The following is a 17,770-nucleotide window of genomic DNA, read 5'->3' as shown; positions in this document are numbered from 1 at the left end:
AATAGACTATTGCATGCTACTCTTTCCTAGTTAGTTTTGTTAACTTTATCTGCTTATTATTATCATCGTATGAATCCGAAGATTTTATTATCATCATTGGTTTCTCTGATATATTTCTAGTCAGAATTATTTCTTGTAAAAAAAAAAACAAAATCGGGAATTACGTTGAGATTGCTAACATTTTAAATGAAAGTGATTTTTGTGGGGACGAACTGAATTCGAGCTGGGAACACCCAGGTTGTCAGTTTGTGTCGTTAACCACTAGACCACCGACTCCTCCAGAAACCGAAATAAAAACATGACAGTCAAATTTTCCAAGAATTTTCTTGTTTCCATTTAATAAACAGTTGAATTCTTTAACTGTTAATAAACGGGGAGAGACGAAAAGCTTGAAACCGTATAAATTAAGAACGGAGTAAGTAAGCAGGTTAATATGAGAATGGGATAGAAGGAGGGAGTGAGGTGAGAGTAACAGAGAGAAACTTGACGAGAGATGGGTGACCGTAAATTGTTAACTATGTCTAATTAAGAAAAAATAAAATTAGTTTTAAACATAACTCAATTCCTAAATTTAGGAATATTTTAAAATGCATTTTGTGTGTTTAAAATATACAGCAAAAGGCTTTAAGAACCCGGTCGTTCATCAACTCAGCTTTAGTACTGACAATCTATATCTATATCTATTATATATATAAAAGTGAACATGTGTGTGTGTGTGTGTCTGCGCACATTTTCCTACGCAAAAACTCTGTCAATTTTAAGTCTACAGAATTGAAATTTGATATACACGGGGTACTAAGATTTGGGAAAATCTTTGTAATCCGTTTTCGGCCAGAAATTTGGCTGATAAGGCGTCAAAGTTCAACGATTTGACCTTTGAGAACTCTACCAAACTCCTCCTTCAATTTTGGGTCCAAACACTTAAAATTTTAAATGTAGGTTACTTGGACATGGATCAAACTTTATAATTTGATTTGGGCCCAAAAATAAATGTTATGGGGGCAAAAGTGGAGTCCAAGTTAAAAAAAATTTAACCTCTGCGGTCTCTCCCAAATTACTCAACCAATTTCTGGTCTAAACATTTGAAATTTTACATAAAGTATATTCAGACATAGGGCACGCTTTTTAATCGGTTTGGGTCGAAAATTTGAGCTGCCAAGGGATGAAAGTTCCAAAGATTTAACCTTTGCAGTGTCTAGCAAACTATTCAGTTAATTTTGGACATAAACATTTGAAATTTATATATAACGGGTATTCAGACATGCGGAAGCTTTTTAATATGTTTTGGGGCGAAAGTTTGGCTGGTAAAAGGTCAAAGTTGAAAGAGTTGAACTTTGCAGATTCAACCAAATTCCTTCGTCAATTTTGGGTCTAAAGACTTGAAATTTTAGATGCGGATAACTTGGATATAGGTAAAACTTTGTGTTTTGATTTGAGACCAAAATGATTAATGTTAAGGGGTCAAAATGGAGGTCAAAGTTTTTAAAAATTGATCTCTGCCGTCTCTATAAAATTATTTAGACAAATTTTGGTCTAAACATTTGAAATCGTAGGGCAAGTTATGAACAGTACATAGGGCCCGAGCAAAGTCGGACTGAACTGTTAGTAGATTATAATATAAAAATAAATTGTGATTATGGTCGTATAAAAGCATTTTTGCATTTTTTTCGGTAGTAGATATATATATATATATATATATATATATATATATATATATATATAAATGGTAACACTACAACTATTACCAGCATTTATGATTGATTATCTTAGAAGCTTTATTTTAATTCATACATTTCATGCATGTTAATGTGTTTAATTAGTTTCGCATTTCGAATTATTGGTTGCTTATTAAAAACTGATTGTATAAAAACTTCTGAAAATTTCTTATCTCCAACAAACATGCTATGTTTTTGGTCGAGTTAGTCGGTTTGTTACTACGTTTGCTTGTCTTTACACAGCCTAATACTCACAATAGTAAAGAAATTTATCCAAAAAGCTTGCAACAGTGTACCTTAGAACTGATTATTGCTTTTGTTTGTTTGTTTGTTTGTTCGTTATTTTTTTTAACTCACCTTCACTCTAAACAAGGCATATTGCTACTTTGACGTAAGGAACTACTAGTTGGGGCGATAACTAAGAAAGATTAACAAGATGTTGGTTTACGTTACGTTTAAACTTCTGCATATCATGACAGTAAGGGAAGTAGATAGCAAGAAGGGATTCTAAAGTCTAGCTGTTCGAGGGAAGAAGCTATTAGAGTAGAAAGCTAACTGGCACTCACGGACCTCAACAGTGAAGGGGTGTGATCTTGCTGCAAAGCCAGTTTGCCGAGGATATTTACGTCGAAGGGGACACAAATGCAATGCATTCATCTGATTGGTTGGTTGTTTTTGTGTTATGGCATATCAACTCTTTTCGGGTTATTTAATGCCGAATCTAAAGATTTTGAAGAAAAGTTTTTAATAGAATATATTTGTTGTTTTCAAGTCGACTTCTATTTAAACCATAGTTGGAACCCTCACAGCTACTACCACTCCGGGTCAGAGTGGACCTGGGAGCAATGGTAATTAAAGGGTGGCTCCACACTCTCCAAAGCCTGCAAGCTGGGGCCTCACCACTGGATATAGTTTAAGGTCATATCCAGAACCGCGTATTCATCTGACCACATTCCATTAAAATACTGATAAAACAAGAGCAGGGGCACAACATTGCGACGATGGGACAGGGGTTGGAGCCTAGTTTACAAATTGGGCCCTATTAGATTGGAGGCCCTTTTTTGGACACTTTTGGAATATTAAAGGTAAATGTCGAAGTCACGGAAAAAGTTGAAGTTAAACTTTTGGTAAGCTCCTTTTTTTTGTTATTGTAGAGATTCGCTACTTGGTCCATACTGTAGTCCACAAAATTCTGCATCTTTTATGACATTGACTATAACATTTGAACTTGATTTTGTAAAGTTCAGTCACATTTGAAACTTAGACGGAATTCTTACTTAAATATTTCTAAGGGTGATGTATAATTATGATGCTCTGTATAAACAGTAATAATCATGCAGCATTTCAGACTGATCAGATAAGTGAGCTATCAACGTTTACATGGATTATCGTTGTGAATAATTAAGGTAATGATAAGAACTTGCCACATCTTTATCTTATCAGGCAGAGTTATGCAGTCTTAAAGCTGACTTTTTTTTCTTATCTACTACTTAGCCAATACTTTATACAAGGTGAAGTTTTTTTTTTATAGGAGTCACCACTTATCAAGTCCCAGAGGCCATTCGAGGATAAGTTTTAAATAGTGTATAGTAGTCAATGTGACAACATCAAAGAAATCGTTAGAGATGTAAATTTGGTAAATTGGATTACTTAAGCGGAACGGCTCATCAAGAACTTGTTTACGTTGGACTTGAAGAAACCATATTGTAGTCAGATGGAAAGCAAGAAAACGGAAGAGAGTTCCACAGGTGTGCAGTTCTAAGAAAAGAAGTTTTGTTCATGGAATCTACGTTTAGGTTTAGGCACGGATAAAGAGAGGAGGAATTTATTGATAGTGTTTTCAGCTAGACGAGTGTTTCTCGTGAAAGTTTGGCAAGTGGGGGACCATAGATTAGAGCTCAAACGAGCACTTGCTATGAAAATAACGGTAAAGCAGAGACAGACTAGCAACGTTTCTTCTGTGAAAAAGAGGTTGTAGGGAAGAGAAAAGGACACTCCAACGAGGCTACGAAGTCTATTTTGAACTCTGTTAAGACAGGATAAGACTTTCTCGAAGCTCCTGCCCACATGTGACAACAATACCTCATCCTTGGACATACCTGGCTCTTATATAGGGAGACTTGTATCAGCAGTGAGATATCTACTGGATCGAGAGAAGGGTCCCACCATTTTTCCCAGCGACCTTGGCGACGGATTTGATGTACGTGTTCCACCTTAGACCAGGAGTAAAGGTCAAACCCAGAAGCTTGTCAAAACATGGAGCCTCCCCAAGATGTAAAGTAAATGTATGATAAAACTTTAAATGATATTTACATTGTCAGATGGAAACATTCAATTTAACGACTGACAGTTTCCATCCGACAACGTAATGATCACCCAAAGTTTTATCAGAGCTGGGCCCAACTCTCTTCCTGATTTACATCAATGATCTCTCAAAACACATACTTAAATCATTCGTTGACATCTATGCTGATGACACAACCATCTATGGCAACACATCAAAGGCCAGAAATGACAAACTTCTCTCTAACTCTCTCTCCTCTGATCTTGAGCGCATGGTCCAATGGGGGAATAGGTGGCGTGTCATTTTTAATGCATCCAAAACCAAGCTTCTATCTTTACATCATAAACGCTCTAATCCCCATCTGGCATCAATTGAAATGGATGGCTCTCGTCTTGGGGAGGCTCCATGTTTTGACAAGCTTCTGGTTTTGACCTTTACTCCTGATCTGAAATGGAACACGTACATCAAATCTGTTGCCAGGGACGCTGGGAAAATGGTGGGATCCTTCTACCGCTCCAGAAGATATCTCACTACTGATGCAATTCTCTATCTGTATAAAAGCCAAGTACGTCCAAGGATGGAGTACTGCTGCCACATCTGGGCAGGAGCTGCTAAAACCAGCCTATCTTGCCTTGACAGAGTACAAAATAGACTTCTTGGTTTGGTGGGGATGCCCTTTTCTCTTCCCTGCAGCCTCTCTCTCACAGAAGAGACGTTGCAAGCCTATCTTTGTTTTATCGTTATTTCCATAGCAAGTGCTCGTCTGAGGTCCAATCTCACGCCCCCCCTCGCTAATCTTTCACGAGAAACACCCGTCTGGCTGAAACTACTGTCAATATATTTCCCCACTCTTTATCTGTGCCCAAATCGAAACGTAGATTCCATGAGCAGAGCTTCTTTCTCAGAAGTGCACGATTGTGGAACTCTTTTCCGTTCGCCTGTTTCCCACCTGACTACAACTTTGATGTCTTCAAATCCAACATAAACAAATTCCTGACAAACCGCCCCCTTAAGTAAGACACTCAAATCTCCAATACTAATGATTACTACAATACTATCTCATTGATTACTGTACACGCAATAACCCTTATCCCTGAGTGGCTTCGGGCCTTGATAAGTGGTGGGCCCCATGTAAAAAAAAAGAGCTTTACTTTACCATATTCTTATTAAAAGATGTTTTGTAGTGGTTATCAAATTTGTCTACATATCTATAAAAGTGAGAATGTGTGCAGGGAGACAACTCTTAAACTGTACACTCAACGAATTTTTGATCTACAGACTTGAAATTTGGTATATAGGATATTCAAACACGTGGAAAACTTTTTCATCCGTTTTCATCCAGGAAAAAGGGTGGCTCAGGGGTCAATTTAAAAAAATTGGTTCGTAGAAGTCACCGGAGTTTTATCTGTTTGTTAACTGCTTCACGGATGCGCATGCGTGAATGGCCTTCATTACAAATTACTTATGTTGAAAATAAGTAGGTTTAAAAACACCTTTTAAACATAATGTCACGCTGGTCTAATGGTTATCGTACTTGACCCATTGTGTTTACGTTTTGGTTGCAATCTCAGCTCGGGTATTTTTCATTTATTTTATTTTTAAGAAGTGAACGGTTCCGAAAAAAAAAACATAATACTCACATGCACATGTCTCAGTTTTTGTATGAATAAAAAAAAAATATTTATGTTAATTTTACGACCGGGAAACGCCGGACGGACTGCTAGTTATAGCTACTTTCTTTTAGAAACAGAATCTGTTGTGTACTGAATTGTTAAGATGGTATCTTTTTCTTCTTTTAAATCTTATGTTTCGTAGGGTATCGTTTAGATTTTTTACAGTGGCATTTATGTTGTGCCGTTTTTTTACAGTGGCATTTATGTTGTGCCGTTTTGCCGTGTTTGTAATTTTTAGATCTTGGATGATTACCTTTTTCTAAACATTTTTAAAATTTTCTGAAATTGTTTTTTTTTTTCTCACATAAATTATAACTAATTCTATATTTTATAATGTGATTTGCTTTTCTTTTATATTGCAGGGCCTTCTTGTTGGACTGTTTTATTGCTTCCTAAACTGCGAGGTACGTCATTTCATTTCTTTACAGGTTCCGATACATGAAATCCTTCTTGCACATTTTATAAGAATTTCTGAAATGGTCGCGTGTATGCATATACGCATGTGCTAACCAATGGAATAGTAGAGTTCGTATCCAAGTAGCTCTCATTTACTTCTCTCCCACTTAAAGAAGACTTGACACATAACACAAAGTTGTGGGGAAAGCTTATGCAACCGGGGGAGTACGCTTGCTCTACAAAATAGTCATAAACACAACCGTCGACATTATCTGGTAGGGCCGTCTCAAGCGATACGCAATAAATCAACCTTTGCTCAAAGAGACCATGTACAACGAATTTCAATAATGAAAACTGCAGAAATATTAAGGAAAACCCTTGATTGTGGAGACTGACACCACACATAAACGACACCGATACAAACACGAAGGAACATCACTTGGAATCATGAAAACTGAAACTGTATAATTGAAAAATTCCGCCCCCCCCTCGTTTTTTTTTTTTTGAATCACCGTAAATGGACACCACACCAAATAATGAGGATCAAGGAGGATGGAAAGCGCTAGCCACACCTCCGCTGAATGAGTGCAAAGATGACTGTGACCTATTGCCACCCATATCTCAGTGAAAACCAATGGTCGTAACCAACAAGGAATCAATGGTAAGCGACTGTTGCGATAACGCAAATTCTTCTGCAAAGATAACCAAGAGGTCGAGAGTACTGGAAATCTGGGGATACTTGTTGTCACTCAGACTCCAGGGAGCACCACAAGTTGTTATCAAAGAGTAATCTTTGATGGCTTGTGTGACTACTCCTACTGAGTAAATAATAATAATAATAATAATAATAATAATAATAATAATAATAATCATTATTACTACTACTACTATTATTATTATTATTATTATTATTATTATTATTATTTGTACTCACTAGGCGTTCTCACAAAAGGCATTATCAGACATTAGTCACTGATGGTAACCAGTGATGTTTCCTGGAATCTGAGTGACAACAATTCTCCCTAGATTTTCAATATTCTCCGTCTCTTTCGATAATTTTAGCAAATGGCTTTATCGCAACAGCCGTTTATAATTGATTTATCCTTGGCAATAACCATTGATATTCATTTGAATTTGAATAGCAGCTAAATTTTCCAATGTCCCAGCACTCTTCGCACACATCAAATAGTTGTTTTCCCCTCCTAGACTCTTCCATCCTCGTATATTATTATTATTATTATTATTATTATTATTATTATTATTATTATTAATAGTAGTAGTAGTAGTAGTATTGTTATTATTAGTAGTATTATATTATGGGCCGGGCATCTTCGAATCGCCCTGGTAGAGAGGTAAGTAGTTGACATTTGAATTGGTGAAAATGTTATGGAAAAGCAGTGTTTCGATTACGGAAGAATGCTTTTAAATAGGATTGGAATTTAATATAAAAATAATTAAGCCAGAAATATGTAAAACAATAAAATGTTTAGAAGTACGTTTAACATAATATGATTGGAATGTTTGGTTTTTATAAACAAAGATACGTGACAAAAAATCAGGCAAGAATCTTTGATCATGTACATTCATGACGTAACGATTTTAGAGACCCCTGAGAAAGTTGGTCAGTGGTAAGTCTCTAACGGACGGCTGAGAGCGACAGTCGACAGACGGGATGGCACCTGACAAGATCAGTAATTAGGAAGAAGAAAAGATTGTATCAATGTTCAACCTTTCCAAGATGGGGACAAAATTCTGGAATAGATGGTGCCGAAATAAACCCGCGGTCTGTTGTTCGTGGTAAAATTTTCATTGCAGCCTTCCGTTCAACAAGATCAAAGATGGGCCAGGTGTGTGCCCTAATTGGCCAAATGCTATAACCCCATAGAATGGTATTCGTCCCTTTTGTTGAAGGTATGCCTTCCTTTGTATGGCAAGAGACAATAATGTTTATTCTGTTTCTTATTTGTCTTTATATGTGAAATACATAAGATAAGCTATATTGTAACATTTTAAAAACTAGGCGATGACACGTAAATACATGTATGAATAACAAGCGCATATTCAATTAGACATTCGCTATATACACGTGTATACATGTAAGAATATATACACCCCACGTAGTAGTAATAGTAGTAGTAGTAGTAGTAGTAGTAGTAGTAGTAGTAGAAGCAGCAGTAATAGTAGTATAAATTAGGAAGGTTTATGCTGATCGCACTCACACCACAGAAATCTGTTTTCGCCGTCTTAACCAGAATAAGTATTTTCAAGAAAATAACTGAATCAAGATTAGAAATGTATACATGCCATTAACATGGAAGAAAAAAAAAATGAAAAATTAGTCATAGAATAGCCGAACAATACCATATCTCTTTTAGAGAGAATAGGGCCTCCAAGATAGCACTTGCTTTGCCAGTTCGATTTCGGAGTGGGAATCTTTGGCTGACATGAAAAATGCATGCTACAATTGGGAATACAAAACAATTAACACGTGTAAACCAGGGTTGATAACAAACATACATACATTTGTTATTATTGTTGAATAACTTTTTAGAACCACAAATGTCACGTTATTACATCATGAAGATTTCCTTCAATGCCTCTTCCAGCGTTGTGGGTCCTGGATATGACCTAAAACTATATCCGATGGTGAGGCCCCACCTTGCGGGCCTTGGGGAGTGTGGAGCCACCCTTTAATTGCCATTGCTCCCAGGTCCACTCTGACCCGGAGTGGTAGTACCTGTTAGGGTCCTAACTATGGGTTAAATAGAATCCGACTTAAAATAAAATATACTCCATTAAAAATCGTTCCTAAAAATAACTAGATTCCGCATTAAATAACCTAAAGAAGGTTGATATGCCGTAAAACAAAAACAACCAACCAACCAGCGTTATGAACTCGCTCCTCTCTCTTTAACCTCTGGTGCCAATTCTCCAAAAACTTTACTCTATAACGTCAGCCATCACGCCCACAAACATGTCAATATGGATTAACTTCGTTACCAGCTGATTTGGTCCATAGATTTTCGAATTCCTTACAGAATTGTTTTATTAACCTCAACTCTAATTATAAACAATATCTCTGACTTCGACGCCAATAACAATAACAACTAAGATTTCAACATTCTTAAAATATCATTTACGAAATACAATTTCTGAATTAATAATAATCGTCGATTATCATGGATTCCTAAATTCATAATGTTCTTCGATTTTTCTTTCCGGTGTTTTCCGGTTACTATCAGTATAATAATAGACCTTAACGTTCTTGGTTCTCAACAAAACAGCGCCTTTACATGTTGGTTGATACTTTTTTCTTTGAATATGTATAAATGTACCTTGTGTGCTTGATCGTTGCGTTGAATAGAAAAGAACAATTGCAACTTAAATTTTTAACTGCATGTTTGACACAAGGTCGCTTAAAATACCCAAACATGTTGCGTTCATGTTAAATTGCATTCCTTTTTTTATTATTTAATTTTTGATCTTTTTTAACGAATATCTATTTATTCACTTTTTCTGTCATTGCTTTAAGGTTCGACACGCAATCATCACAAAGTTTAACCTGAAATCAAGCGAACCTCGTTTCCAGAACCGAAGCACAGCAACACGTTGTTCTCGTATCTCCACGGTGAGCATGCAGAGACATATGGCCTCGCCGACTCTATCCAGCAGTAACATGCACCAAGAGCTGCTGACGCCCGACTACCGTGGAAACTACGACCTAACACCGAGCAGCTCGATCGGCGACAGAAGCCTCACCGTCTTCAGCGACAGCGATGCGGATAACGACACGTGCTACACTCAAGTCTCATTCGGCGACACTCACATCTGAACAGGCCGTATTTTTCGTCACATAAGACACGACGATCGGCTAGAAATGTTTGTCAAAAAAGAAAGCAGATGTTTAAATGTGTCGGCCACCTCTGCGCAAATCTATCTACATCTTTTGAATTTGTAATACACTCCTTTTGTAAGGTTTAAAAAATATATCTTATGTGACGCAAAAGACGATCTTTCTCATAAAATACTTTACTAAATTGAATAATATGAAAATTTCAAATAGAAAGTGAGGAGAAATTAATAGTTTTGGATTAATTGGAAACATTATGACTGCAAGATTTTATTTTATCGGTTGGTGGAGAAAGAATGTCTTTTTTTAAATATATTGTGTTATCTTTTTTAAATAGAATTTTTTTTTTCATTAATCAAATCGGTTTAGAAACAATAATCGTCTGTATTGAATTGTAATTGAAAGCAATTAAATATATTTCGTTCAACGAGGCATGCAGCCAAGAAAAAAATCTCTATTCCTTTATCTTCAAGAGGTTGACACTAGATAAAAATATGCCCCTGAAACAGAATTAGAGTTAGGAATAAGGTTCACGGTGTCGTTAAAGTTATTTTCTTGGTGGTTGATCAGTGTCCCACTTTATTCAAGTGATCACTTGTGTAAAACAGTTTCATTCAGACCATTTTTTATAGTTGTCTGCTCTTTCTCTCTCTCCCTCTCTCTCTCAGTCTCTCTCTCTCTCTCTCTCTCTCTATATATATATATATATATATATATATATATATACTCGAACAATGAGATGAGTTAACTCACAGATTAATTAATCTTGTGGTTTAGAGTCTTATAAAATGTTGTTGAGAAGAACTATTTTTATATAAATTATAATATAAGCTTTATCTATGTCTTTTCAAATATATTTTTAACTATTTTTTCAATATATGTGATAAATAGTAAGATTTATGCTTGTTTATAATGATTACTTTGCTAAATACATTTTCTTCTAGACATATGAGCCATGCATTGAAAATATATGGATTAAGTAAATAACTTGAAATTTCTTGTATTCTTTGAAACAAAGAATACATTTTCTGTTTAAAAATTCTATACTTTTACTTGATAGAATTTAACTAAAAACCCTACTATACACACGCACACACACACACATATATATGTATATATATGTATATATATATATATATATATATATACGTGAGTGGTATGAGTTCTGTATTAGGAGCCTTGATTTAATTTAAATAAAATACAATGTTATATACGTTATAAAGCCAAATAACAAGGCAATATTATGAAAATAAACTTAAACAAATATCTTATTGTTTGACATTTGAAAAATAGAAATAAACACGCAAACAAATGTACAAAATTCTAAAGATTGAAATTCTCCGAAATATATAAATTTCAAACAATTAAGATATTGGTTCGGTTCATTTTCATAATACTGCGTTGTGATTTGGCTTTCAAACGTATATGACACTATTCTATACGCATACGCACACATACACACACAAATATATATATATATTTATGACTACTTTATTTTATCACATAAATTAATATATGAAAATATAATTTATACGTAAATTTTCAGTATTTACTTCAACAGTGCTTAATACATAGGTAGAGCTAGATAGTAAGTTATAAAAATATATATGCCAATTAAGCTGCGCAGAATATTCCGCGTTTAATTCTCGTGAAAATTCGGCATAGGCCTGACGAATTCTCCCGAGAGTGAAACACGGAATATTCTGTGTAGCATAATTGCGATATATATTTTTATAACTTACCTACTATATATATATATATATATATATATATATATATATATATATATATATATATATATATATATATATAATTAATAAAAAGTATAAACTAAATGATTACGAAGGAGCGTTCGGTGAAGGGCATAATAATTAATGTCGTTAATCGAAAAATAATATGTCAGAGTAAAAATTAAAAACATTAATAAGAAGGTATTAAAGTTTTTCTGTTTGTAATTTAATAATATATCTATCTAAGTTATTATGATATTATATCGTAGAAAGGTAATTTCTATTTTGCATAATAACTAGGGCTGTGACAACTGAATATTCTTTTCATTTTTTTTTTTACTCTCGGGTATATATCCGACACAGTTAGGCACACTTAATCAACTGAGAACCACATCCGTTTATATAAAAAAAAAACATAAGATATTAACGGATATATACTCAAGAGTCAAAACAATGAAAAGAATATGCTGTTGCTATAGTCCTAGTAATAACAAAGGAAAATTGAATTTTTTATTAGCTAACAAAGTTTTCAATGCATGGCTCGTTTAACAGTGATAATTTGTTATATTTTTTTGAGCGTTTTTGTTTCACAAAATGATAAGTATTCCAATATTCGAACTTGAAAACGGTTTCTATCTCTTTTGATTACTAAAGAATATTTGTTAACGTTTTCATATGTGTCTATGATATTTTCATGATAAAAAAAAATGATAAAAAATGATTTAAAGAAAACGATGAAAATTAGTTAATAAATCAGAATTAAATCGTAATAAAACAATTCCCTGATATTTTATGTTTTGGAGAGAAAAACATACGTCGGCTAATATTTTATACTTTATTAAATTTAGAAGCATCCATTTTCTTGGCAACTACGTCGTCTTTTAATTCATTTTGGAATCTATTTTTGGATCCTTTTGAAATCTATTTTGTTTTTTGTCGAATTCATTTAACTAAATCTCTGTTTCTTTTCCGATCAACAGGCCTTTAAAAATAAAATAGAAGTCAAATAGTGTGTGCAATTTCTTTATATCAAAACTACTAACCCTGTCCCGACTTTCTCGCCGCCATATTTATCTTTCTCTCTCTATCTTTCCCATATTTTTCAGTTTTTCTCGCCAACCACGTTTTTCTTTTCTGCCCAACTCTTTTCGCTCCCATGTTTTCATGCGTTGAAAAATTAATAATATAATCCATTTACTATAGCTATCTAGTTTAAATATAATTATTTTGATAAATTTTAAATATCATACATCCGGGACAACGCCGATCAATTAAATATAAACTTTGTGGGGTTTTGTTTAGCAGTTTGGGACTTTCAACTTGGTATGCATACATACAGACAATTACTCTTTATATTAAAGATGAACATTTTCAACGCCTCATCCCTTTTATCTTTACATGCTTTCTTTTTGAGTACCACCGACGAGACATTGACAATATTGTTGAAAGCTGGTATATTGTTAAAAGCTGGAACACAGCATTGAATTGACAATGTGGATTATTATTATTATTATTATTATTATTATTATTATTATTATTATTATTATTATTATCATTATTATTATTATTATTATTATTATCATTATCATTATTATTATTATTATTATTATTATTATCATTATTATTATTATTATTATTATTATTATTGACTCACAATGAGCTTTCACACAGGTCATAAAGGATTTCTCTTTGAGAATAACCTGTGGTGTTCCCTGGGAGCTGAGTGATACAAGTCTCCCCAGATTTTCAGTACTCTCCACCTCTTCTGATAACATTTGCAAATGAATTTGCATTATCGCAACCGCCGCTTACCATTGATTTTTCGCTAACAGCGGCCATTGGTCTCTACTAGAGTGAGTGGCAATAAACCTTCCCAAGGTACCAGTTCTCTTGGAATTTTTCCAGCGGAGGTCTATCAGTGCTCTTTCCTCAGTTTTTGCATCCTCTTTTAGCCTTCTCAACTATTTGGCATCATTCTTTGGGGGATGAGTGATTAGGTAATGAGGATGGGAACGGGAAACTTATAGATATCCAACTTCAATGTTCTTGGTTTCATATTATTATTATTATTATTATAGGCATGCCGAAAAATCAAGTTGTTTTTTAAAACGAAATTACATTTACTAAAATCCATTATTTCTGAGTCATTTATTTTCCAGAAAGATAAAACCCCGAATTTTATCATATAGAAAGCAGAATACTGTAAAACTTTTTCTACTATTTTTAATTAAATTTTAAATGTTAAAATTTCCCCAAAAGTTAACAATTGGCGTTTTTTGTTTTGCACAAAAAACGTATATAAATAGTTAAAAAAAAAAAGAAGGTTTTTGAAAGAATTAATTTGTTTATTTTTTGTCTAAGATTTAGGGTGATTTTCTATGAGAATATGCAAAAATATTATAATATAAGTACCTAGATTTCAAATAATTCCACTCATTCATATAGGCAACCAGTTGCTTCGAATCGATTTGATTACTGTTTACATTTGCACTTGATAAAAAGCAAACTACGGAAGACCAAAAAGCCAAAAAAGAAAAAATTATTTTTCAGTGACGAAAATTTCAATGTATTATTAACGCTGAGGCTGGCCAGTACCAGATGGGTGACCATTTGTATGAGTTTGGTTTTTAATGTGTATGTGTGTGGGGGCCAGGCTCTCCAAAATGGAGAGGGGGACAATTTAAAGCAGAATAAAAAAAATTATTTCAGCGCGTTTGGTCCACCGTAGTCGAAAGGCGGCAAACGTTTCCAAACTTGATCGAAAAAATAATGATATGTTTAACAGAAAGGGCACAATATTTATCGACTTATTTTTGTATCGATTCTTCAAAGCATGCCCTGTTTAATAATGGTCATGCATTATTCGGCTCGCTAAAAAGAAATTGTTAATTTATTTATCAAAGATTTTAAAATGGCTTTTTTCGTATAAATATTAATAAAAATTTTTTTGTTTTGCTTAACTTAAATTAATTATTTTACTTAACACATTCACCGAATTTCACACTTCAAAGCTCAAAAGCGGGATAATTAAACACAATCGAAGTTCTGATATTCAGACATCAAAATAAGGTATGCAAACAAGTTTTTGTTTTTAATCTATAATCCCGTCCCTTACAACAACACACTATGTTTTGTTCAGTTTCAGATGATTATTTTAAGCATATTTGAAACCCCCTCAAAACAAGGGGGGGTTGTAAGCAAAAAAATATATATATAAATATTGTTTATGAAAAATAAGTACACTGTTATAAAGTTCATTCTTCTCTTAATAATCGCTGAAAAGTTCGTATTGATTGGATAATTACCTGATTTTTGGTAGATTTTTAAAAAGACGGTCCGTCAAAAAGTACTTACCTGCCCCCCCCCCTGTTTTGGCGGTGCCTATATTATTATTATTATTATTATTATTATTATTATTATTATTTATTAGATTCTTTAGACTACTGTTCTCATACTGTATGTTATTCGCACAACGTTTCTGCCGGTCAAACTCGGGAATCCACAGGAATCGATGGCGTAACATATAAAGTGCTAGGTAAAAATTCAGTTCCAAGTTGAAGGTTACATCCTCAGTGCGGCCAATACAAGAATACAATTGCGAATTACTTAAGGTTTTTACCGGCCACTACTGACGAGACAAAAGCATGTTACTCCCGTGGATTAAATAAAAGTTTCTTCTTGACATTCAAAATTCACCTGAAGAAGGTCGGAGGTTACATCAACTGAATTGTTGTGATAATAAAACCCACTATAAGAATAGTATAATAATCCAAATAATAATATATTATTGATTAAGTAGTTTTTATTACACCTTTTACATTTAACTTTATATTTAAAAACCGATGGGAACTTGGGTTCAAACGCAATATTTTGTATTTTAGGCCATAAGAAGTGACACAGATTAATTTCGCATAACGACAGAATCTATAATAACAACCTGTCTGTCTTTCTCTCTAGGAATTAAATTGAAAATAAAGCCCTATAACAAGCTGTTGGAATGGAAGTGCATTGCATCCGGAGGGGATTACTTCGATGGGGACTAGAGTGTGTTAGCAATAAAAGGTTCATAAAAAATCTGAAAACTTATCGAAGGAATCTCGTACAAATCCGTTGCTAGTGCTATTTCGAATATTCATAATTAAGCAAAATATTGATCGAAATAAGAACTATCAGAATCAATTCACTTTTGCCAACGCGAAACAAGTGTATTTACGTCAGTAACGTAAAAATCTTGTGTTCTGATGATGATGTAGTCCCTAAAGGCGTTTTTGATATCGCTTACGATTTTGAAGCATTTTCCTCGGAAAAAGTTGTTACGATGCTTGAAAAAAGTGGTAGTCAATAGGTGAGTGGTCTGGAGAGTATGACGGATGAGGCAGAGCTTTGTAGGTCGATTCGTTCAACTTCTGCAGGGTTGGTTTAGCAGCGTACAGTCGGGCATTGTCCTGGAGGAGAATTGTTGGGCCTTTTTTGTTGACTAATGCTGAATGTTGTTGTCAATGTTTCTGATGCATTCCATCCATTTGCTGACAGTACTTCTCCTCCATAATGGTTTCGCTTGCATTCAAAAACATGTAATAGATAAGATCAGTTGCAGATCACAAAACAGTCAGCATGAACTTCTTTTTGTGCAACTTTGGCTTCGGGAAGCACCGTGAAGCTTGGTCGGCGTCTAACCACTGAGCTGAGCGTCGCCAGTTGTCGTAAAGAACTCACTTTTCATCGCAAGTCACAACTCGGTCGAGAAACGGGTCGTTCTTGTTGGGCAACAGAAGGGAAGATGGCAATTCATAACGGCGTTTATTTTGGTTGTCATTCAATTCATGAGACACCTGTTTATCAAGTTATTTTGCCTTTCTAATCTCTCTCGAATGGTTGGAAATCGTTGTATACGTTACGTTTAATTCAAAAACGTTCTAAAACAGTTGTGCTTGGATTGGCTCCGACTAAGGCTCTTAATTGATTTCTGTCAACATCCAATGGCCGACCACTACGCTAATCCAGTTCAGGACTCTCGTCACCGTCACGAAATTTCTTAAACAACCTTGTGCTGTACGTTCAATATTGGTTTCTGGGCCAAAAGCCGTGTTGATATCGCAAACTGTTTCAGCAGGTTTTCAGTCTAGCTTGAATTGAAATAAGAAAATTGTGTGAATTTGCTTTTTCTCCATCTTGTATTCAACGTTCTGAAAAGAAGACGTACTTGTTTTAAACCATTGTACTTTAAACGATTAGATGGAGTGAAAACGCTCTTTAAAATGGTATATAAAGTAAAAGGGATTATAACGAAAACTTATTCGAAAATACATCATTTGAAACTAAAATTAAAAATTCCGCAAGAACTTTCTTTTCAACCTAATAAAAGCGTGATAAAAGACCCAGCTTCAATTCGAAGATTCAAATGTTGCAGATTTGTACTATATCCATAGTAATTATAAAGCGATATTCTTTGAATTTTTTTTTTTTAGACCCCCTTAAACTTAAATTTTGGGTTTTATAACCAGACTAAAATCTGCATTCATATAAAATTAGGTATTAAATGTACAGGATTCACCCTAAAGTAATTTACTTATCATTATGAAGTTTGGGACACAACTGTTTGGCGTAAGGATCGGTAATGTGGGCAACATGATGTCTAATTAAGTTACATGCCAGTAAACATCAATTTACACATCAATTAAATATTACACAATTTCAGTTTCTTAGTTGAATTTTAAACAGAATATAAGTAGAGAATCCTATTTTAAAATTTAAATATTTCAGATTAGCATTAAAGTAATAAAATTCTAAATAATTAAAGTACCATAGTAATTGAAGACGAATTAATTAATAAAAAGACTTCGTTAATTTCAAGCCTTAAATTAAAACATTTTATAGAATCTAAAACATGTAATACGATTTTTGTATAAAATTGGAATAAGGATTCTAAACACTAGGTTTGGTAGCATTACGTTTTGATTTTAATCTTTGTAGAGGATCATAAAAGTGGTGCAAAACTATTATGGAATTAATTCATCTATTCATGGACTGTTATTGTTATAGTTTTTTTTTATCTTAACACAGCGAGAAGGCGATGGGCCAGAGCCAAAGTTCACGTGTTCAAACGCAGATGTCGTTTTACC

The 17,770-nt window shown here is 34.0% G+C and overlaps 1 protein-coding gene across 1 annotated transcript in view; it reads left to right on the top strand.

Annotated features, from left to right (window-relative positions):
• LOC145292069 (corticotropin-releasing factor receptor 1-like) overlaps positions 1-9,964 on the top strand; it is a 670,744-nt gene extending 660,780 nt beyond the window's left edge. Inside the window, exons 11-12 of the mRNA XM_080138124.1 lie at positions 6,035-6,076; positions 9,601-9,964. Coding sequence (XP_079994250.1) covers positions 6,035-6,076; positions 9,601-9,900 — 342 coding nt within the window. The 3' untranslated portion in view covers positions 9,901-9,964. The remainder of the gene's footprint in view (positions 1-6,034; positions 6,077-9,600) is intronic.
• Positions 9,965-17,770: the final 7,806 nt, after the last annotated feature.

This window comes from Euprymna scolopes, chromosome 13 (genome assembly GCF_053919585.1).
Source record: "Euprymna scolopes isolate OS-2025 chromosome 13, ASM5391958v1, whole genome shotgun sequence".
NCBI lineage: Eukaryota > Metazoa > Mollusca > Cephalopoda > Sepiida > Sepiolidae > Euprymna > Euprymna scolopes.
This window is presented reverse-complemented; position numbering and strand designations above follow the sequence as displayed.